Source organism: Corapipo altera, unplaced genomic scaffold, assembly GCF_003945725.1.
Source record: "Corapipo altera isolate COAL_440 unplaced genomic scaffold, ASM394572v1 61281, whole genome shotgun sequence".
NCBI classification, from domain to species: Eukaryota; Metazoa; Chordata; class Aves; order Passeriformes; family Pipridae; genus Corapipo; species Corapipo altera.
The window spans coordinates 68,007-90,924 of NW_020884921.1; the positions used below are offsets into that span (position 1 = coordinate 68,007).

Below are 22,918 nucleotides of genomic sequence, written 5' to 3' on the forward strand. Positions count from 1 at the left end.
AGGGACTTGGAACAGTGTTAGACTGGGCTAAGTATCTGTAGCTAAGAGCTGGGGGATGTTTCTCCACTGTGAGCAGCAGCAGAAGCAGCGACAGAAACAGCAGTGAACGGAGGCTATGGCTGAAAGCCAAGAGATGAGGGAGAAGCAGCAAAGCCGGCATTGCAGCCGAGGAGGAGAGACACAGAGAAATGTGTGATGGAGACAGAGCAGGACTAAGCTCTACAGAGAGAGAGTCTGGGTAAGAACTGAAATAAACTCCCCAAACTCCTTGGGGATCCCTCCTAGAGAGGAAGGGTGGTGGACTCCCACTTGATGGAAGTCCTAAAATGCAGCACGCACCAGAGGGAGGGGAGCTGAGAAGCTCAGGAATCCTGGAAAGCTGGACCAGGACGGCCAAAAGGAATGTGGAGGAGGACTTCGCCCCCCGCCCTGCTGCTGCTAAGCTAGCAGCCTGATGACAGAGCACAGGAGCTCTGCAAGGGAGCTTGAATCCCCTGAGGATAGGGACCACCATGAAGACTCCTGCACTTCGTGATATGACGTGGTGAAGCGACCTTTGTCCCAGTGAGCACAGCCCACGGAAGAGAAAGACCCTCGCTTGGAATCGAAGGGCCGAGAGGGGCTTGGAGACCCCCCTTGTGTATAATGGAAAGAGGTCCAGCTACAGCTGCTGCATGAGAGAGAGAGAGAGAGAGAGACTGCTGCCCTAGAGACACTGCTGCTCTTAAGAGTGGAAAGGATCTTTCCTTTTCCCTTCTGGACTTTCATTGAAGGGAGAAGAGATTGATCCATTGCAAATACTGATTTATAATAGGAGAGATAGTTATGATTGTATATGATGTATTGTAATATTTATTTGTACAGTCATTGTAATATAATTTCCTTTCCCCCCATTTTGAGTCTTGTGTGGTGTCTGGAAAACTCATCTCACACTGGATTGAGATGTGGGGGGTGGGAGGGGCTTGGACTCGAGAACTGGATTTTGGGGCTCTCAAACCACAACACAATACACTCCTCTTCCTACAGTTAAGGGAAAACCTTGCCTTTACATTCTGGAAGAATAATTTAACTTAAGTACTTTCAAAACCAGGGTTTGTCATATATCTTCCTAGATTTCAGCTTGATCTGAATTTCTTGCCATCAGAGAGAAGAGACAAAATATGTAATTTTGTTACATGTAAACAAGAACTATTGTTAGGGTACTTTCAAAAACATTATGAACAGATTATTACTGCAAAGTGTTATGTTATCAAAGAAATGAAGTAACTGATATTAATTAATACTGCAATTTTTTGCAGGCATATTATTTTGGAAGGGAAAGAGTATTAGAAAGATGAAGTCCAAACAGAGTGTTAATTTTCTTCCCATTTATACTGGAAAGACAACACTTAATGTCCATCCTATCTGTGCAAGTTTCGAGCTGGCTTCCCGCCAAGTCTCCGAAACTTGACAATAGGGTCTGCTTCCCAGAGAGGGAAGAAAAAACAAACCACAGGAAAAAAACTGAAAGAAGTTTGAACCAAACGGGATTCTATTAATAAAAAATATATATTTACAATTATATATATACAATTTGAATATATTATCCACAACAGGGAGCTCCCAGGAGGAGGGAAAAAAAGGGAAAAGGGAGGGGGAAACAGGGATAAAAAGAAGCCTAAAAACAAATATCTCCTCAATATACTTGTTAATAGAGAGCTAGTCAATAAATATAAAAACAAATTCAATACTTCCCTGATCCGGAAAGCAGAGCTGTGCAAGGCAGCAGCCAACTCCCCCACGCCTCCCGGAGAGACTGGAGATAACGGCAGGTCTGAGTAGCAGGCCCTGGCCTATATAAGCAAAGCCCGTCTACGGAGAGACCTGTCGCCTTCAGCCACAGGAAGAGAGAAGAGAGCCAACCCTCTTATCTGCGTCTTTTTATATGTTGTGTTACAGAAAGGAATAGCATGGAATACTTCCTAAGTCATTACCCTAGTTCCTTCCTGGTTACAAGTTGGTCTCCAGGAAGGCCTAGAGTGAAAGCATCACACTGTCCTATTTTAGACTAGTGTCATTCATCATGTAAGAACATGTGATTTGTTTGTTGATACTCAACACACTTTAGGTAGTAAAACTTGAACAGTATACAAAATTATTGACCACATGACATCAACTAATCAATCCAGTGAAACCATTTAGTGATCACCAGAACTGCACGCTGCATAGCACTACCTTAAATTACTTAAAAAAAATAAATCTATCTGACGTGCTGCTAAAAAAATGCACTGACAGAACTCTAAGTTACTTTTCACCTTGTTTTTTTCTGGGCTCCTGAACTTCCTGTGTGTACTCTTATATTTCTCAGCCAAATTTACTCTGGGAGAAGCCTACTCACAGCGGATCATGAAGGAGAATTTTTGGCAGTTGCAATTAAAAATATAACTGATGTAAAGCCTTATTGTGTGCTAAAATGAATGTAAGTGAAAACAGGCTTCTATTTACAAAACCAGTTGGAGTACTGCATCCAACTCTGGGGCTCCCAGAACAAGACAGATATGAAGTTAGAGCAAGTCCAGGAAAATGACTGGAACACATTTCCTACGAAGAGAAGCTGAGAGAGTTGGTATGGGTCCACCCTGGGGAACAGAAGGCTCTGGGGAGATGACTTTGTGGTCTTTCAGTATTTACAGGGGGCTTGCAAGAAAGGTTGAGTTAGACTTTTTAACAGAGCCTGTGGTGAAAGGATAAGGGTCAACAGTGTTGAACTGAAAGGGTGTAGGATTATATTGGATACAAGGTAGAAATTTTTTATGATGAGGGTGGTGAGGCACTGAAACAGGTTGCACAAACAAGTTGCCAAGTGGATGGCCCATTCCTGGAAGTGCTCAAGGCCAGGTTGGATGGGGCTTTGAGTAACCTGGTCTAGTGAAAGAAGTGTCTGTCCACATCACGGTAGTTGAATTAGATCTTTGAAGCTCGCTTCCCACTCAAAACACTCTATGATCCCATGAATACTTCAGCATATCACAATGCAGTTCAGCTTAAGCAACCTCTTGACCTTTAGATTATAGTGCTGGTTCCAGACAAAGAACAAATTAACACTCACTGACACTATATGAAAACTCCAGGTGTCCTCAACAGATCTTAAAGATGCTGTTATTCTGCAGACCCAGAAAAAGGGTCTTGCATTGGACACAACTAAAATACTGAGAACTGAGTTGTTATACCATGTGCAACTTTGAATATCACATAGCACAAGCTGGTGACAGATAATCAAGCCAGAAGGCTTTTTGCCATTTATCAGACATGAGATTATTAGTTCTGCTATATGTTTTTAAAGTGACTCACCATCCAGACGGAAGGTCCCAAGTCTTAATGGTGCAGTCCATTGATGAAGTTATTAGCCAACGACCATCAGGACTGAAAGTCTAAAATAAAATAGTCAATTTAATGGCACAATGGACAAGCCAATCCCTACAAGAGGCACTGTCAAGATTAGACTGCTGTCTAACACCAGGATGAAATGTTCAGGTGATAAACCAAAACTGACAACACACTGTTGAAAGCGAGAAAAGCTATTTCAAAACAGGTTTAAATATATGACAAAGGACAGATCTGACTTACAAAAGTCAGGACCAAAGTGCTTTGACTGTTAGTGATGAAAATCACTAAGCATAAAATTGAAAAAATGAAATAAATACTCATTTAGTAGCATTTAGAATTAAAAACTACTGCAATGAACTCTACAAAACACTATTACATAAGATGTAAATAAGGAATGGTCATTGTGTGGTGTAATCTTAGATCTGTTTACACCTGACTCATCTCTTCTATGTACACAGCTGAGACTACTGTACAAGTTTGCTTCTCAATGTGTTTTTCATTATTCCTAATGCTTTATTTTGTTTGACCCAAAATCAGCTTCTGGCAAAATTATAGTAAAATCCCAAAGTACATTAAAAATAGATGGCCATTCCAACACTATACATTTTAACTTGAAAACTAACATGGCCAAAACTGCTGTAGAGCTGAACAACAACTCCACAACTCACAGCTGAATATAATACTCAGTGACTTAATACCTGCAGAGAAATTAATTATCTTTAAAATTAATTACGTATCTATGTCACCTTTACAGAAAATGAGTTAATAATTACCATGTCATTAATCCGTCCATGGTGTCCTGAGAATGTCCTGACAATCTTCCTGGTTTCTATATCCAAAACACTAATACTGAAGTCCTCAAAGGCAATTCCCAGAATACCACTGCCAAGAAACATTAATGCATATGATAGTGAATACTCAAGAGACAAAAAATATCCTAACATTGCTCCAGGTATCTTTTATCCTAAAATAATTTCGGATAATATCATTATTACACTCTTCCAGTCTAATAAAATATCTTGTAATAATTTTGTTTTGTGTCTAGTAGTCAGTTATATTTCAAAGGATCAAATACATAAACTTAACTAGAATGCTGGTTGCCATTTCAGACAAATATGTACAGCAAAACAACATGCACATGGAATAGCTTCAGTTTCTTACCTATCTCTGTGAAGCAGAATTGCACTTGGAGAAGAAGAAAGTTCAGTGGAGTAAACTAGCTCTTTAGTTTTGAATTTCCAAAATTTAATTAATCCTTCACTACCAGCTGTGATTACCAGCTGGTTTAATCCATCCACTGCTACCCCTCTAATGGCCCCTTCATGTGCTGCAAATCAAGAGAAAAGAGAGTATTATTTCAGAATTTAAACTTAGCGTAGAAATCAACTGAATGCCAAAAACTATTCTGTATGTCTTTGCCAAACTACACTGAATGAGCAGTAAGCAAGTGACAAAGAATTCTAAAGCCACCTGACAGGATTGCTCCAATATCATATTTTTTTAACCTGTACAGAAATCAAACTGCTTTCAAGTAAACACCTGGAATACAAGTAAAAATTTGTGAGCAGCTGAAGCTGTTCATACTTCTGTTTTCAGTTTTGGGGAGCTTTTTGTGAGTGTGAGATTTGAGAGACTTTTTGAATCACTTAGGGGAATGCCTCCAGGAGGCCAGACCACTCCAGAAAAAATTTCCAGCTTTGGTTCCAGCACAAAGTCTGGAAGTTTTCCTAGGCCACTTTACACTGCAGTGTAAAGACAAGACATAGCTCCTCTGGGTTTGGATCAATTTTATTTCTTTATCTATGCCTAGAGCTACTGGCCAGTAAATAAAATTAGAAAACTCATCCTGTTATCAACCAATTATTTTATTAGGAGAACACTTCATGTTTCCTATGCTTTTAAAAATCCAGTAACATTTAAAGGTTCTTTCCTTGTTTCTACAACAAAACATTCAGATCTTGAGGACCAAAACACATGCATGAGGATATATGACGTGAAATATATATGTATGCAACCATTAAAAGGAAACGACAGAACACTGCCACATTACGTCATAATTTTGCAGCTGGATAATTAAAAATAATACCATATGCAAAGAAATACTTGTTTAGGATTTTAATTTCCCACTCACGTAAAATACTGTTTAATTTTTAAGCAGGGAGCATAAAACAGATGGGAAAATTTATCTCAAGAGATAGAACCTTGTAACAAGCAGCCAAGAAATGTGCTTATCTCAAAAAGAGCGGAGGCCAGAGGATTTCATTTTGGTGTTAACCATTTTGGAACTGACAATTTTGTGTTAATTAAAACCAAGGATTTGCTAACATCAGACCTGTTAAAACTAGCAAGGATCCCGTCCTTCAAATGAGGTTTCTGACTGCAGTGCAACATAGGACAGTATGGTAATCAGAGACACTGAAAAAAAATCCCAAATTCACCTCAGAACCTATGTTAAATATCTTAGCTGACAGAACAACAGGTTACTGCTGTTCTTTTCTGAGCGAGTATTTTAAAAGTCTAGCAATCCTTACCTTTTTCTTTGCCATAACGCCCTCTGTGAATGCCAGACTGCATGTTATACACATCCACCTGTCCAGTTGACATCCCAATTACAGCAAAGTTACCACATGAGGTAATATCAACTGCCTTTCAAGGGAATAAAAAAAAAAAACAACAAAACAAAGAACCTATGAAAAAAGATTCTCTGAGTGCATATCAATTAGCAAAGTTGCTAGATGATACGTAGCATACAAAATATGTAGAAATACAAAATACTAATATATTTTTATTAGACTTCTTCAAGGAAACCTGTACAGAACCAACAACTTACATCTCAGAAAAGTAGAGGGAGGAACTCTTAAAATAAGCAAATAGTCAACATGTAATACGAAGGCCACTGCTTGATGATGAAAGTTTAGTGACATCCAACGAAGCCATACGTAATAATATCAACACTGTAACCCAAAAAATCAAGACATCCACAAATTTAATCCCTAAGATAAAGTGTAAGCATGGTGACTGCATGCCTCTTTGAATGTCCATATTGTCCGTGGCACCCTAAAATAAGGTAAGTTCACACAGAGTTTAAATAGCAAGAAACAAAGAAACAACGGTCTAGCTGTCTTTGGAAAAATACAATCCAAAGCAATCCAGTAGCCAAAAGAAAACCAGGTACTTAAAATTATCTTTATTTTACTTAACTTTACTTACTACCACTTAACTACTACACACAAGGTCAGAAAAACAATTTATCACAAGATATAGGAGTTGCTCAATGCCTAGCACATGAAGTGTGCCACAGTAACTACTTGTCTACGAAGCAGGTAAAGCTTAGTACTGTATTGCCCTCATTGTGGGTTCAACACAATGTCATTGTGTCCAACTCAAGTTGTAAAACATTTTACATAATGCTGAAGAAACATTATAAGAAATAAACTTACTGTTGCATATATATCAATAGGTTTGTACTTGTTAAATTCTTCAGGTCTCAGTTTATGAGCTCCCATGGAAGTTTTCTGATAGTTCCAAGTTGTACAGGTTATATACCCTTGATGGCAGGCAATAATAGCATCCCAGTCACTCTGATGTGCCACTTCTGCAAATGCAACATATAGTCCTTTTACAAACAATAATTCTAAAGTCAAACAAGCCTTTCTGATATCTTAGGAAAGAGTATTTTGAAATAACTTTAGACAGAACAATTCATATTTATTGTTCTTGTTGCACAGTTGAAAGGCTGCCATAGAGAAAAAAACACCTGGCAAAATGTTGTGCATGTGGTAGTGCAAATAAATTGCTAACAGAAACACAAGCATTTTTTTGGATGTCTTATGTCTTTGTATGTTTTAGCCTATGGAGTTTGAAAAGCGTATTCCAATGCAAGTGGCTTAAATTGCTCCATCTGTACACACTTCCAGCTGAGTCTGTTAGCTGTTTCTTCAGTTGTTGAAGCAGCAGAAGCCACTATATAACAAATTAAAGCTGGGATTAAGAGCTAAATCTGCTCCACACAGCAAAACGCTTTTTTTGCATTTTCAGGAAAATTTATTTCTCCAAAGGTCAGTATCCAAACTTTGCAGTCAAATATTATATATAAAAGTCTAAATAATAAGCAACTTTGCCTTTTTTCCATAATATATACATAAAAAAAATAGAGAGTTTGAAACTGGATATTTCTTGAACTTCAAAGACTAAAAGGAGATACAAACAGGTTCATTTTACCAAAGACAAGACAGCAAAAAGGAAACAACTCCATAACATATTTAAATAAATGGGGGTTTTATGTCTCCAAATACAGGAAGGTATAATATTAATTTAAAAATAATTAATTCAAAATTAATTATATTTAAATAGAAATTTTAAAAATACACAGAGATATTTGCAACTAGTATGTACAGACAGTCTGTATCACTGAAGTATAAATGTCTGTATCACTACAAATATGAATGTCATATGTGTCAAATGGCTACACAAAACTGTAAATCCAGATCTTTCAACACAGGAAACAATAAACCACCCTCAGAAAAGAAAATATTTATACTTGAGACAAAACAGACTTCAAGAGGAGGTCATTATTTTAAGGAAGCACATTTTGATGAAGCAAAGATAATTGTAATTCTGCTTCAAAAAAGTTAGGCTCCTTATCTGCATACTGAATTGCAAATTAACAGATTACTTGAACTTTGACATTGAAAAGTCACTCAAATGAAAGAGCTGAGGAATCAAAATCAGACATTGTTCCTAAGATTTCCTCAGCTGAAAATGATCTTTATCCCCCCTCTAATTGCTGGTTCTCCAGCTGGAATAATATATACACCAAAAGATTCTGGCAGGAGATTTTCAAGCCAAAGAGCAAGACAGACGTTCAAAAGAAAATGCTCTTTTAGAAATATTGGAAAACTTTACAAAATAAAATGTAATTTTAACCTGACAACAACTCATGAAAGGCCACAGATGCTTAATAATCTCATGTTATTATATCATGAGCTTTCAAAACAGTAGTGTCTTGAGGGTTAAAGAATATATGATGATACTGTATTAACATTTACTCTGTAATGTATGTGAAAGACCACTTACCTGAAGCAAAGGCTGTAATTGGTGGAAGTGCCATCGTGTCAAGCTTAAGACCTTTCTTTTTTGATTTCTTTTTGTTAATCGAACCTTAGAAATAGAAGATAAGTGTCTCAGTCTCATGATGAGAAATGAGAATAATGGTTTAAAAAGGATTGTTAACAAAACATAACGTTCCTATTAAACAGAAAAATCTGGCCTATATAAACACAGCAGTGCTGTTCCCTAGGGTTTGAAGAGGTAAGAATAGTATCAGAGTTCCTGTCAACATTCATGTGATGCTGAACAAATCACCAGCCTTTTACACAGATGTACTACTCAGTCTGTTTGTTCCAGGATCTTGTGCTGAAGTCTTGAGGCAGAAGTTCCCCCATTACAGCTAAAAACATGGTCATACAGACATGACTATACAAAGCAATATGTAACACCCAGCCCCTTCAATAACCAAAGAATTGGGAATTTCAAATTTATACCCAAAGGATATATATACAAAACCAATTAATCTGCATATGTCTTTTCAAACAGATCTAAATACATATACAACCATATAGATAAACACTTAAAACTAAGAATTATTTTAGTCTTTCTGATCCTTGCTCTCCAAACTATATCATGGCACTGTGTGCAAGATGTGTTTTGAGTTAAACTCTACATTAGATCAAAGGAACTCAAGCTATGAAATATCAATTTAGTCAACTGAATAGAAGGGGAATATGGTAAAAAGTTGTAATTACACATACTTAATGTCAGCTAATGCCTTATACATTTTAAATACAGAAGTCATGCCCAACATTTCCCATGGTGAAGGAGTATATAGTGCCAGGCTATGGAAATTACTTTTTTTAAGTACAAACAAATCTGGAAGTACACTTTGCAGGAAGGACTGAATTTACAGAACAACTGAGGCAACTAATTTTTATACAACAGTTAAAGGGAAAATAAAGCCTGCTTAACATTTACATAAACACTTTTCAGAGCTTTTTTTCACCAATACTTGTACTTTGACTGAAATACTCACCACGTCCTAAACTTTTATTGAACCTGTCATGCACTGTTGAAAAGGACTGCAATGTTCCATCTTGACCTGACAAAAAATTAGGAGAATTGAGAAGGGCAAAAATCAACTTAGGCATAATCTATTTGAGAAATGAAAATAAAAGGATAAGTAATAAGCAACTAAAAATTCTGGTCCAAGAAAAAATAGATACACTATAAGCAGCATAACTAACGAAGCCTAGTTTTCTACGGCCTACATTCCATTCCTACAGTTTTGCCCCACACATGACCAGAATGACACCTCTTTATAGACATCTTTTCCATGTTAATTCCTCTGTCCCTGCTCCTTTCTCTACCACAATATCTACCTGTATCCAGCTTTCAACAATAAGAACATTAAATAAAGTGTTTCATCCTTCAAATACCTCCATAATACTTCCAAAGCTTTCTCATGACGTTATATACTCCCTTCAATAACTACAACATTCCTTCCTTTATTTTTCTAACCAATACATGCTGTGACTGATTAAGAACTACATCCAGGTTACTCAGCAAGCTAACCCAAATGAAAATGGTAAAAGCTGGGTTGTCCATCTTTCCTGTAACCAGGACACTAATGGGACTCTCCTACTCTACCCAGTGACCAGTGTTCACAGAACTGATAGGAATTTAATATAGAGACAGAAAGCTCAAATTTGAAACTATCAAACAGGTCCACTTGGTGGGGGAGACATAGACAAGGCAGAACCAAAACCCAACAGAAAACAAAACTGCACAACACATGCAAAATTAAAGGCATTGAGATGATTCTTAAAAATCACAAGAATCACAAAACACTTTTACTACTCCAAATAAGTAAAGAAACAGCAAATTAGTCAAAGTGAACTTAAAGAATCTGAAAGACAATTGAACAATTATACTATTCTAGCAACCTTTCCTTGCTGCTGTGATGGAGACGGAAGTCAAGATCTGTGTATTCGGAACTGGGAGAAAGGTTAAGCATGAGGTAATTCTGTGACAACAGTGAAATTTTACAAGGTTAATTTGTAGAGATGTCTGTTCTAAGAAAACCACTAGCACCTGAAAGACACCTCACAGCATTGCTACCTCATTTCTCCTGCACAAAGTTTTACCACTGTTTCAGAAAGGAATGTAGAGAGACAATCTCTTTACACTGCAGACACATCAGATCTCAGAGCTTGAGATCCTTTTCATTTTAGTGGTTGCCTCTGTGTCCTCTCCATATGTTTTGCAGTAAACTGCAAAAGCAAACGTGAAGATTGGTTAAGTAAGATTTAACTGATACTGTGGTTTATCTTCTGTGAGCTGAATTACTGTCAAGGAACTTGTTACTTGAATCCAAGTTACTAGTTGGATGGCCAGCAAGAGATTTCAGTATGTAGTTTTAGCACCATGTATTGCTGTGCCATACTGGATGTAACATTTCATCAAAACATAGTGTAACATTGTCAAATGTTGCCCACGTAAACAATTCACCGCTTAACAGTAAGTGACGACTAGGTGAAGAGTCTCTACCATTCCCTTACTTAAGTGCACTGGAGTACAAAAGTCTGATCTAGCACATCATTTCCTAAGGGGTCCTTTAAGAGATTTTTAAATATGCTAGTTTCTAAGGAAGGGTAGTCACTTATGCATTTTTACACTTCTAGATTAATACCTCGGTAAGAAGCAGCCTTGAATATATATAATACAGACACAACTGAGTCATAATAAATTACAAAGACAGTACAAGCAACAAAGCTTGCTCAAACTAGTGGGAAAAGCAGTGTGGCTCCTCTCAGTTACTAAATGCATTATGCTGTTTATTTTTTTCCTGTCACAACTATATTTCCCTAGCTGTTACAGGTTTTCATTTTGACCAGCTGATAGTTTCTCAGGAGATAATGGATCGATTTTTATTTATCAAATACATAAATACAGATAATAAAAGCAGCTCCGATGTTATTCTGCTTCGAACTTTTCAGCTTAAGTGAAACAGTTTGCTACAGTAATAATGACACTGTCTACATTAACTACTTACTATGTTTCATAAATACATATACACAACACATGAAATATGATCTAGTTTACTAATAAAACAGAGACACTTAGTTGTGTGCATTTTCTTTATCACAGCAAGAAATCAGGCTGATAAACAAAAATGAGAACTCATACCTGCACTAAGAATTTGCTCTCCATTTTGCCCATGGTATCTGATTTTTGTTGGTGGTGCACTGTGTCCCATTCGGCTTCTCAATACACGACCTGTACCACCAGGTCCATCAAAAATCCACACCTGCATCCCAAAATAAGCAGAGAAACAAGGTTGATAAACATTGCTCTGTCAGTAAGTGCACCTCCAGTCAGTGGAACAGGTTTAGCTGGGAGCTGGTGCAGCAAACTTCACATGCTGGCTTTCATCCTTCACCCTAAAACTCTTGAAGTTTCTGTCACAGAAACTAATTGTTTCCTGCTGTTCATTCCACCCCTCCACCAAAGGCTGACGGCACCAGAAGACATGCAGCACAAGGGAGTTTCATCAACAGCAATTGCTTGTGATCCAAAATGTTATAAAAATAGATCAAGATTTAAGATAGTGTACCAGGATACAAAGTATGGTTCTGGAAAAGTGGATCTTAAGCTTTGTTCTTTAACGCTACCACAAAGCAGTAAATGAAGTAATGGCATCATGGTAGCAAATCTTTAAACTACAGTCCAGTTGAGGAACCAGCAACTTGAGTTTTGCTGTATTTGTTTTATTTGAGAACTGCTACTTCAAATCCAAACTAAACATTTACACTTTGCAGGTCTCCCAGAGAAGAAAAAGGTAACAGCAGACAGCAGCAGCTCCTGTAACTCACCCGTAGAGCATTATCAGCACCATTAGTAATAAGAAGTGGCTCTCCAGGGACAAACGACATGCCAGCTATTGCTGTGGAATGGGCATCTTGCATCTGACACATCAGCTTCTTGTCTTCTAGATCCCACAAAGCAATGTGTCCAACGGGGCTGCCAGCTGCCATTACTGGGTGTCCATCTGTTCAAAAAAAAGTAAAAAAAGGTTTGTTTGTTGCTATCAGCACATCCTTATTGACTTCTCACATCTTTAAACTGATGCAGAACTGATGAAGAAAAAGCTAAAACCACAAGAAAAAAAATCTCAAGTTGATGCTATAAATATGTTTTAACCATAACACTCCAGTATTTCAATCAGAAAAGAAACAAAGCTCACTAATAATAAAACCAGGATTTTTTTCATATCAGATAACAACAAAATATCTAAATCTAGCACTTTACTTCTAGTAAGTGCTAGAAGTTTTGCTTGAAAGTACGAGAGATATTGACACATTCTACTTCTCAAAAGTCTTTTCACAGTTTTCTCCAGTACCACTCATCCTCAACAGGGTCTACACCAATCTATATCCTGATAAGATTTGCGAATTTCTCTTTTTGAATGAGAGACTAGATTCAGTATCAACAGCTCGTTGGAAGGATCAACATCAAACTAACTACCTTTAGTAATTAGTACATACTTGTTAGACAAGAAAAAGCTGTGAAAATAAACTGTGTTCCCCAGTTACATCCATTCAATAGTCACACAACCATTAACATTCTAACTTTATTTGGGGGGAAGACATTGCTGAGAAGTAGGTTTGGACAGTAAACTAAGGTGCACTGGTTACTCTGCACTAACTCTGATAACTGTACTGTGCTAGCTCTTGGCACACTGTAAACAAACTTTTCTTTCCAAAAATGCTGTATGTCACACTTCCTGTGCACTGAGTCAGAATACAAGAAAATGCTATAAAATATCACTATAAATCATGATGAAAATGCATGATCTCCCTTACTTATTGGTAACTTCTCTATATTACCTTCAGCCTTTGAAAACTAGAACTCTCAGCACAAATTTTGATTCTGAAATGTTTTATCAAAAAATATTTTCCTGTGTCCCATTTAGTTTTAGTGATTTTATACATATTTTCACTAAAAAATTGCTAAGACCTACCTGTACGAAAAGATACTGCTGTGATGGGACCCCAGTCTTGTTGAAATTTCATCAGAGTTTCATCAAACTTAATATTATGTACAATGATATGACCAGATACAAGACCGACTGCAACAACATCCACTGCTGGCGCCTGCAAGAAAAATTGAACAGCAACTAAAATGAAAAAGGAAAAGCTTGCTGCTACACTGGTAATGCCAATACATTCAAGATAATGTATCTAAGTCTGGGACAAAGAGTAAAGAAAAAAAAATAAGGCATCTTGCATGAGATTTTCTATCTATATCACTGTAACGCAAAACTGAAGATATGACAAAAAAAACCAAAAGAGATGCAAGATTTTGTGCTTAGTCTCTATTGGTTTCCAGAAGCTTTGAATCCTTTGAAAAACACATCACTTTAGTGCCCAGTAGCTCTGGTTATTATTCATTATATACCGTGCCACACACCTCCATGTGTACAAGTTTTATCCTGGACAACTGCTGACCTTTTTCAAAGCTGTCATCAATGCTACCAATAAGTTTAAATTAATTTTTATATCTAAAAAAAATACAGCAAATACAATTACAAAATCTCTTCTTGAATCAGCAAAATCTACCTTTTATCAACCTCCAAAGCAAAATAAATTTAGCAAAAAACTACCGGTGTAATGCAAACTGTTTCTGTGAATTGATATAATTTAGTGAAGGACTATAGGTGTGATAAACACAAAACAACTAAGATCGTAAATGCAACATAACTAGGACTAGAGAAAGAGCAGATAATAAACCTTCACTAAAGAGAAGGTTATTACAATACCTGAGAGAATACAAGCCATCTTTACTGCTGTAATTTTTAACAATTATATTTTGCCAGCTGACCAGTTATGCACAAAAATAAAAGGCAACAAAAGTACTAACTTGTGCAAGAGTTGTGACCGCGAAGCCCCATCCTGGAAATGAGTATAAGAGTTTGCTGGAAAACAAACACACAAAATCTATAAACCAATTAACCCTTGGGGATCTTCCATGACAAAATGGCTGCTTTATATGCACTTACATGGAAAAGTAATCAGCTTTCTGTTTCTATAAATCAGATAAAAGAAAAAAAAAACTGTGACACTAATAAGTAGGGTTAAGAATAAAACTTATGATTCATTTTTACTGAAAAATTTAGTGTCATGCATTAATCCCACAACAGTGGCATAATTATATGCCATGAACAGAGAGGAAGACCCTTCTATGCCAGTTGTTCCATGCATTTCTGTCACGATCACACCTCTGCAGAATTCTCAACATCAACATAAAAAGCCAGTCTTGATTCAACTTCTAATAGAATCAAATCTTTCATGTGCAGAGTAACTTCCCTAAATTAAGACACTAGTATGTATTACAAGCACACCCTATCTTGTTCCTTTCAGACACGGTAACAGCCAAAATATGAAGCAGGACCGCTCAAAGACAAGGCAGTCATCCAGCACTTATTAAGGGTAAAATTGTGAAGATGTTATTTAAGGACACGATTAAAATCTGTTCTATCACCACAGGCATAGGTTGACATTCTTAAAAGACTGCTACCAGTCATGTTACCACCTCTCACTTTCCTTTCTTGCCAGATACAATCAAACTTTCCCCTCAATTCTTTACATTTTTTTTTTTGGTCTAGCTTTTCCATTTCTATCTACAAAACAATCTATGGAGGGAACAAAAAGGCAAAAATATAGAGTGCTTAACCCAGCAATACTGCTAAAAGAGCAGTAACATGCCATAAGTTTTTACACAATTAACAGAGAAATTAAGCCATCTAAGGTAGACTTTTTGTCATCTAGGATGTACTGCATCTCAAGATGCTGTGACAGGCATTGAATAGATGTAAAAATACTATGAGTAGAGACATTAACTTTTCTGTATTTTTAGGTTATTCCTATTTCCTGATTTATATAGCATATAAGGTATCTCTAAAACATTAGAATATGAAACAAAAAGAAATAACAGTAATACAATTTAAAGTATGCAGTGGTTATGAGAATAAAACACTGAATTAAGCAAGCTGACTTAACATCTATTTGCAGTGTGTACATCAACATGCAGGGAAACTCACTGTACTTGTAACTTTCACGAGTCAGAAAAGCAGGTGATCTTGGTAGACAGGAAATATTGACATTATGAATGATGATCTACTCGGACATGTTCAGAGACAATGGCATGTCTACACATCTCTTATTTGAGTGTAAGGGTCAAATGCTAGTAATTACGTCCACAATACCTGTCAACACTTCCTTGTATCCACAACAACCAAAAAATTAAGCTTACAAGGGAGGCAGAAGGCCTGAATATGCTTTTACTATTATCTTAATTTGCTTTCACGGGAAAGCTATGTGATTTCAAGAAATTTGAAAAAAAAAAGTCCTGAACAACCTCTGACATTTTGCGAGGAGAGTAAACAACATGCAACCTGAAAGGTGTCAGCATTCAGGAGGCAGCAGCATTCTCTGTTCCTGTAGAAAGACTAATTGAAAACTTTTGCCAATATTTGGTAAAAGATTCCATGTTCAAAACCTATAATACTTAAAAGTATTATTTGTAGCATATCAAGCTACTTGGGGTGTGAAGTGTAGCCAAGTTATTAAGCATCTTACTTGGATCTTATATTCCACAGCTGCAAGCTTCCTTGTTCACTCCCAAGGAGAATTTTATTCAAATAGGTGCTGGGATGCAGAAGTGCAGAAACGACAAAAGTGGCTTTATCAAAATCCACTTGAAGATACTCTTCTGCAAAAAAAAGGTAAGAAACAGTGTTAGTGTGGCTACCCCTACAAATCTGCAGGCTTGTCATCCCTTTGCAAACGTAAAAGCAGAGCTGATGTTTACTTTACAAATCCTGTAACTGGTGTTTCTTACATTAAAGGATTAGATAATGTGTAACAGGACAGTCTCAGCTTTACACTGTAACATCTGTTGGCTCCAAGGTACATGTTTTCCCTATAAGCCTACCTACTACAGAACTGTAGCAATTTATATCTTTCTGAGGGATTCCTGCTCCTGCCTGAGCAAAACACCTAATCTAATTAGCATGCCTTTTGTTCGTCCTAGCAACTTCAAATTCTAAGCCTGTTTACAGACACTTTTGAGGCCCAAGATCCAGGGAATAACACTGGTCACACCAATGGCAATGCCTTCTAAAGGAAAAGTTTGGGGCACTGAAGCACAATTTCATAAAGCACTTGACAATGGCACGAGAAGATGCTGATGCAATCAGAAGATTATTCATTAGAATTTAGTCTTACCCAGTCTGGTAAATATCAAGAAATCATACAATTTCAGATAGAGTTAAAGCCGCTGTATCGCAGTCTTTACCAGAAAATGGAAAACTAAAATGTAATTTCCATATAACCATTATCTCTTTACACCTACATGGAAACCTACTGGGTCTCTGTATGTGATGCAGAATCCATTCTTGAAATATTATTGCAGGATTAGGACTTCAGACTAACAAGTAGCACTACCATTTAGGAATTTTCTTTTTTAAGAATGAACTACTTCTGAATATGTGCATTTAACAAAACTCCTTTTTAAACTAATGAATGTTTAACAATCTTACCCTAAAAAGTAGTAAAAAAAAAGTCTCTCACCTTCTGACTGTATATTCCAAACAATAAGAACATTATCAACATCCACAGAGATGATGTGATCACCAAAAGGCTGTAGAAGGTGTATCTTTGCCTTGTGACCTTCATAGGTATGAACCACCTATAAATTCAAAATAGAAATGCTTTCAATATAAGCTGTTAGGGCAGGATATTAAGCTAATGTAATACCTGAGGACAGCTAACAGACTAAAAGCAACTAAGTTTAAATAGAACACGTGGAAAGGCCACACAACCTGAAGTGGAAGATAGATAACTATATCTGACATTTAAAACTGCTGGCAAAAATATTCTACCTAAATATTTTTCATTATTTAATTTCAGTTCACTTATGTGAATTAAGAAACTTATTTTTTTTATCTTTAACTAACTATTTAACTATTATAATTAATACATAAAACACAGGTCAGCCATTACAGAATTTGCATTTACATCCTCCAGCTTTAAGCTTTTTATTCTTTATTCTACAGTTTGTTTCCCTAAAATTGAAGGTACTAAACATCTACAGAAATAAACATCTGTAGAAAACTAACTGTCTTGATACCACAAACACTACACAGCTGTCTTGTACTAAGCAATAAGTAAACTAATAAAAACCTCTTTGTTCCTGGCAAAAGCGTGGAGAATATTGTCGTATGAAGCAAATATCAGCATGCGATCTGCTGCCAAACATGTAATGTCTTGTGGCAAAGCATTACCTGTTAATCAAACAAAAGAAAAGATAAACAAATCTCAGGCTCATAATGAAAGAGAAAGCCTCACAGCATATTTCTCTGGCATGGTGACTCACCAAGAAAGCTCTTCTGTTGAATAGTACGTTGAATTTTAGAGAAATGTACACATTTCAGATGAATGCAAATATTACAATATTACAATATTACAATAAAACGTTACAATAAAAAGGTGACAACATCATAAGTAACGTCAGATTGGTAGATCACAAGGTGGTTCTTTTGAAAAACACTTAACAGTAAAACTACTGAACTTCCACTGTAAGTGAAGGTAAGTGTTATCTTTGTGAAGGCTGGAAACACAGATGATAAATCCACATCTCAGCATTAGCAATGCTTATTAGTTTAATAATAACTCCTGCATCTGTTTCCTGATCACAGGTAAAGAAACCGGAAATTTACTGCTCTAAGAATACATCTCACTCACCACCTTGTGACTGGTTCAGAAGGAGTACCTACTATTGGGATCTGTTACTTTACTAGCTCAAAAGGGAAATGAGTCAAAGTTCCAGACCACACTGACAAACTGCTGGTGCGGTCTCAAATGGTAGAAAACTGAAAAATATACTGTAGGAAAAAATACTCTCAATCCAGGGAAACATAAAAATGCAAATTACAGCACTTAACAACTGTATAGAGAAACATCAGATTAAAAATAAGTGTGTGAGTACACTTATGATAAAAAACTTGCACGATCACATACCAGCCTTCCCCACAATGTTGCTTTGTACTATGAATTATTATCAGACACAAAGAAACCAGTACCTTTGCTATACTGCAGCACAGCTTCAAAAGGATAAAACTAAGGACTAAGAAAATAAAAAAGGTTGCACTTTGGGTTTAATTTGTTCGAACATATTACACACCTTCCCACAGCACCTCTGAAGTGACTTAGGCTTACAGTCAGGTTATAGGTACTCCACATGAGCTGTATGAAGTCTGCTTAGGCTAACACAGTTTTAGGCAGACTCCAGTTAAGAAGTTCAGAGCACCAACCACATAACATCAACCAACCAACACCACCACACAGACAGAGGTACAGTATTAATTTTTTCAATCACAATACTGTACATAAACATTTCAATTTCTCAAAAAGCTTAGATTATTACTTCTGTAAAAAGATGTAGCTCACTGAACAGAATATGCAATGCTTTTATGATTTGGAAAGCTGAACACAGAAGTTACATTAATGTGTTTACAACTGTTAATTCTGCACAGCTGGTCTTCTAAATCTAGTCCTGGTTGTGTGGCATTTATTCTCTCATTTACAGGTGCTCTTTTAATGAAAAATATTTTGTTTATGAGGTCTCTGTAAAAACCTGATGGTAGACAGAAGCCCCTAGTTTTCAAGATAGCATGCACCCCTTTGAATTATCTAAACATCAGTTGAAAAGGACCTCTGGAAATTAATCAGTTCAGCATCCCACCAGCTCCCCCCAAAGCTAGACTATCACCAGTACTAGGGTGGGTTAACTGCCCAGCTGAGTCTTGAACATTTCTGGGGAAGGAGTTCTGCTCAAGCTCTACACCAGACTACAGTTACCTCTTAGGGCCATTTTTCCTAAGCACCACTGTGACCCTCTCAAGCTGCAACCTGTGTTTGCTGCCTCTTTTTACTTTGTCTACCATCACCACTACAAATTCAGCCCTGCCATCTAATTACCTGTAAGGTAACAGGCTGCCTCTAGGTCACCCCATATCTGTTCTTTCTTAAGACTAAACAGATCCAGTTACTTCAAGGTCTCTTTTCATACTGCATGCTGTAGGCCCTGACACTCTCCAGCTCCTCAGCATCCCTCCTGCAGGAGAAAGGGGAGTGGTGGAAGGAAGAGAACCACACTGACTGGGTGCTGCAGTCCACATTGACTGGGTACTACAGCCTCACCAGCAGGAAGTACAGGAGAATAACAGCCTCCCCTTATCAGCTGGCTGCGTTCCTAATGTACCCTGATACACAGCTTGCCCTATTCCCAGCTACTGTGTTGTTGGTCCACATTCAATCTGGCACCAGCACAGCCCCAGCTCCTTTTCAGTAAGATGCCATGCAGCCAGTCATTTCTCAGCTTGTTCTGTCCCAGGTGCAGGATTCTGCACTTGCACTTGCTGAGCTTGGCGAGGTTCTATTTGACCTAGGCTCAGTGTTTTGTATCAGCTCCCTGGAGTGAAACTACCATTCTGGGTGTCAGCTACTCCTCCTAATACAGCATCATCTGCAAACTTATCCTAATGTAGCCTCATCACTCAGGCTGCTGGTGATGGTGCTGAAGAAGATGGGCCCTGTTGCTGACACCCAGAGTGCTTTGTTCCCAACAGCCAAGGGAATATCAGGCCATCAATTCATATCCTTTGTATCCAGCAGCACAACCAATCTTAACATTCCTGAAGACTTCTATTCTCATCCACACATATTTTCTTCCTGTAATTATTTTATATAACTCCTATAAGTCTTCTAATAACCACAAAACCAACAATCAAAATAAGGAATCTGAAATTAATTCAATAAATTAATACTTGACTTTTATTCACTGTTCAATTACTAGGGCCTAGGGGTGTTCTTGGAAGACCAAGATGACAAGAACAGAAGGTTCAAAAAGTATGTTTCTAAGAGAACTAAGTTACAATTTCAACAGCAGTCTTATTTCCAAATTGGTATCTTATATTTCTGAGACTCCTCTCAACATATTTGATTGTAAATATTAGTACATGCAATTTATTTTTTGCTTCTGAGTTGAGAATCAAGTGCAGATGTCAAACATGTTAAAAAACCCACAAATGATAGGAATGAACAATCTGTGCATACTTACTCACAGAAACAATACCAAGCTTCTTCACCTGTAATGAAAATGTTAAAAAGGCATTTTTAGTGACTGGTTGTAATGAATATGCTACAAACAGAAATTAAAAATTCTAGGAATGATACCAAATGAGATTAATTTGCATACCTCACAAAACAGAAAAACTATTCATCTTAGTTTACAACAGCATCTACTGGAAAACGTGTAGACAGCAGGTCAAAAGGAATGGGACAATACATTTGCAAAAAGAAAGCCACTCAGTAAAATTAAGTTGTGCTTCCTGATGTATTCTACCCTAATGCATAGGAAACTAAAGACATGTTAAAACACCTTGCAGAGCTTGGGCAATTTAATTTCCACATCACCTCTGTTTTGAGTTTATTTTAACTGCAAACACACTGTATTCTAATTTTATATCTGCTCACATATAATTTGCTTTAGTTGCAAGTGTCTTTTCCCACTGATGATCATTACTCTTTCAGTTCAAAGTCTGTGAAGAGAATGGCAGAAGTGAACACTAAAAGGCAGCACAAAGGTGGAGGAAGATCCATGCTGTCTGCACTCTACTGTTCACTATAACCACTCAATTCAATTCCTTTCTGTTTAGTTACTGTTTCTATACACTGATTATGCTTTGACTGTGCCCAGGGAGGTCATGAAGTTTCCTTCTCTGGACACGTTCAAAACCCACCTGGACGTGTTCCTGTGTCACCTGCTCCAAGCGACCCTGCCCTGGCAGGGTGGTGAGACTGGATGATGTCCAGAGGTCCCTTCTAACTCTAACTCTGCACTAACCCTGTGACTCTGCACTGCAAGAAATGAGCCTATATCACAGGTTTTCATCTGGCAGAACTCAATTTTGCTCATCTGCTTCCATACAGGAGTTTTAATAAGATCTAACTGCCTGCCTCCCACCCTTTCAAAAAATAAGTGTGCAGCCACTAACCCACAACTATCCCTGCTGCAGGTAAGCTTTGGTTTATTTTGTAACAAGGAAAAGCCTCAGCATCTGGGTGCTCCTCTGGAAGGATTGATAGTATTTACAACACAGAAACTACAGATAGCCAAGCCAAATGATTTAAAGAAACAATGAGGAGAAGAACTGAGGCAGCCAGTTGCAACACTCAGTTACCACATAACCAGGTGCGTTGTCTTGAAGAATTTCACAAGGTGGCCATTTGAAGTTTTGGGGGCTCCAAACACAGAGAAGAGACCCAGAGACCCCTGACGACCTTACAAAGACACGTATATATGCTAATAAGTGTTGGGAATGCCATGAATATACAAGAGGAATGCAAGGAATGCAAAATAAATAATCATGCAATGCAGACATACAAGCTGCAGTGAAAAATACCTCTGTGTGCATTCTGGCGAAACGATTCCCAGAGCACCCGTCGCGCTGTAACCATGTAGTGCGTCGTAATAAACAATGCCTGATTTCTAAAACTCACAAATTTGAATCTTAGAAGTTTCATTTTAAGCGCCGCTTTTAGGCAACCGAATGCTCTATGCTGTAGTGGCCAATGCTGCCTCACATGGCTGAACAAGCCCATTCCCGGCCTGTTTAGCCAGCAGCCTCCACCCCTCCCTCCGGGCCGTGGTACCCGGGGCGTCGCAGCCTCGCACACGCTCCCGCATCACTATGGCGAGGTCGGGGGGGGGAGGAAGGCGAGGAAGAAGCAGGTCGCCCCGCACGGCCGGAGGAGGCAGGATGCCGGGGAGGCGGCGAGGGGGGGCCGGGATGTACTCACGTTGTAGGTGTGGACGCTGCGCCCGACGGCGGTGGCCACATAGAACTCGCGGTGCCGGCCGTGGTAACGGAGAACGTGAGGGACGTGCCCGCTGAAGCGGCCCAGCACTCGGAACCCTGAGAACAGCCCCATACCCTCCCGCGACATGGCACCGCACGTGTCCGAACCCGATCTGCGTCCGCATCCGCCTCCCGCCCATCCTCCCGCAGGAAGCGCCCGCCCCCCTTTCCGCCGGCCCGCCCCGCCCCGCCGTGCGCCGCCGAAAGCGGTCCCCGCACCGCAACCGCATCCTAGGACCCGCAACCCCGCAGCCGCACTGGGGCACGCAGAGGCCCGTCAGCCGCGCACTGCGCTACATACATTCCCCGCAGCCACCACTGCGCGTCCTTTCCTTTTATTCTTCGGGATTTTTAATGCCCTTTTATTATTCGGGGGGGGGGGTGTTAACCCCCTTTTATTTTTCAGGTTTTTTAATCCCCTTTTATTCTTCACTTTGTTATCCCCTTTCTCCTCACAAAGCATAGGGTCTGGCTGCAGGTGATACCGCAGCAGCGGAGCGCGGGGGTGAGCTGAGC

General features: G+C 38.4%; 1 protein-coding gene across 1 annotated transcript in view; it reads right to left on the reverse strand.

Moving 5' to 3' along the window:
* Positions 1–22,536, reverse strand: part of WDR36 (WD repeat domain 36) — a 32,166-nt gene extending 9,630 nt beyond the window's left edge. Inside the window, exons 1-16 of the mRNA XM_027656864.1 lie at positions 22,344–22,536; positions 20,602–20,629; positions 17,664–17,764; positions 17,052–17,169; positions 16,059–16,191; positions 14,341–14,395; positions 13,442–13,574; positions 12,294–12,469; positions 11,608–11,728; positions 9,455–9,520; positions 8,443–8,526; positions 6,807–6,961; positions 5,898–6,012; positions 4,528–4,693; positions 4,140–4,248; positions 3,331–3,410 (exon numbers count right to left, since the gene is read on the reverse strand). Of these exons, the coding sequence (XP_027512665.1) occupies positions 3,331–3,410; positions 4,140–4,248; positions 4,528–4,693; positions 5,898–6,012; positions 6,807–6,961; positions 8,443–8,526; positions 9,455–9,520; positions 11,608–11,728; positions 12,294–12,469; positions 13,442–13,574; positions 14,341–14,395; positions 16,059–16,191; positions 17,052–17,169; positions 17,664–17,764; positions 20,602–20,629; positions 22,344–22,490 (1,787 nt within the window). The 5' untranslated portion in view covers positions 22,491–22,536. The remainder of the gene's footprint in view (positions 1–3,330; positions 3,411–4,139; positions 4,249–4,527; positions 4,694–5,897; positions 6,013–6,806; positions 6,962–8,442; positions 8,527–9,454; positions 9,521–11,607; positions 11,729–12,293; positions 12,470–13,441; positions 13,575–14,340; positions 14,396–16,058; positions 16,192–17,051; positions 17,170–17,663; positions 17,765–20,601; positions 20,630–22,343) is intronic.
* Positions 22,537–22,918: the final 382 nt, after the last annotated feature.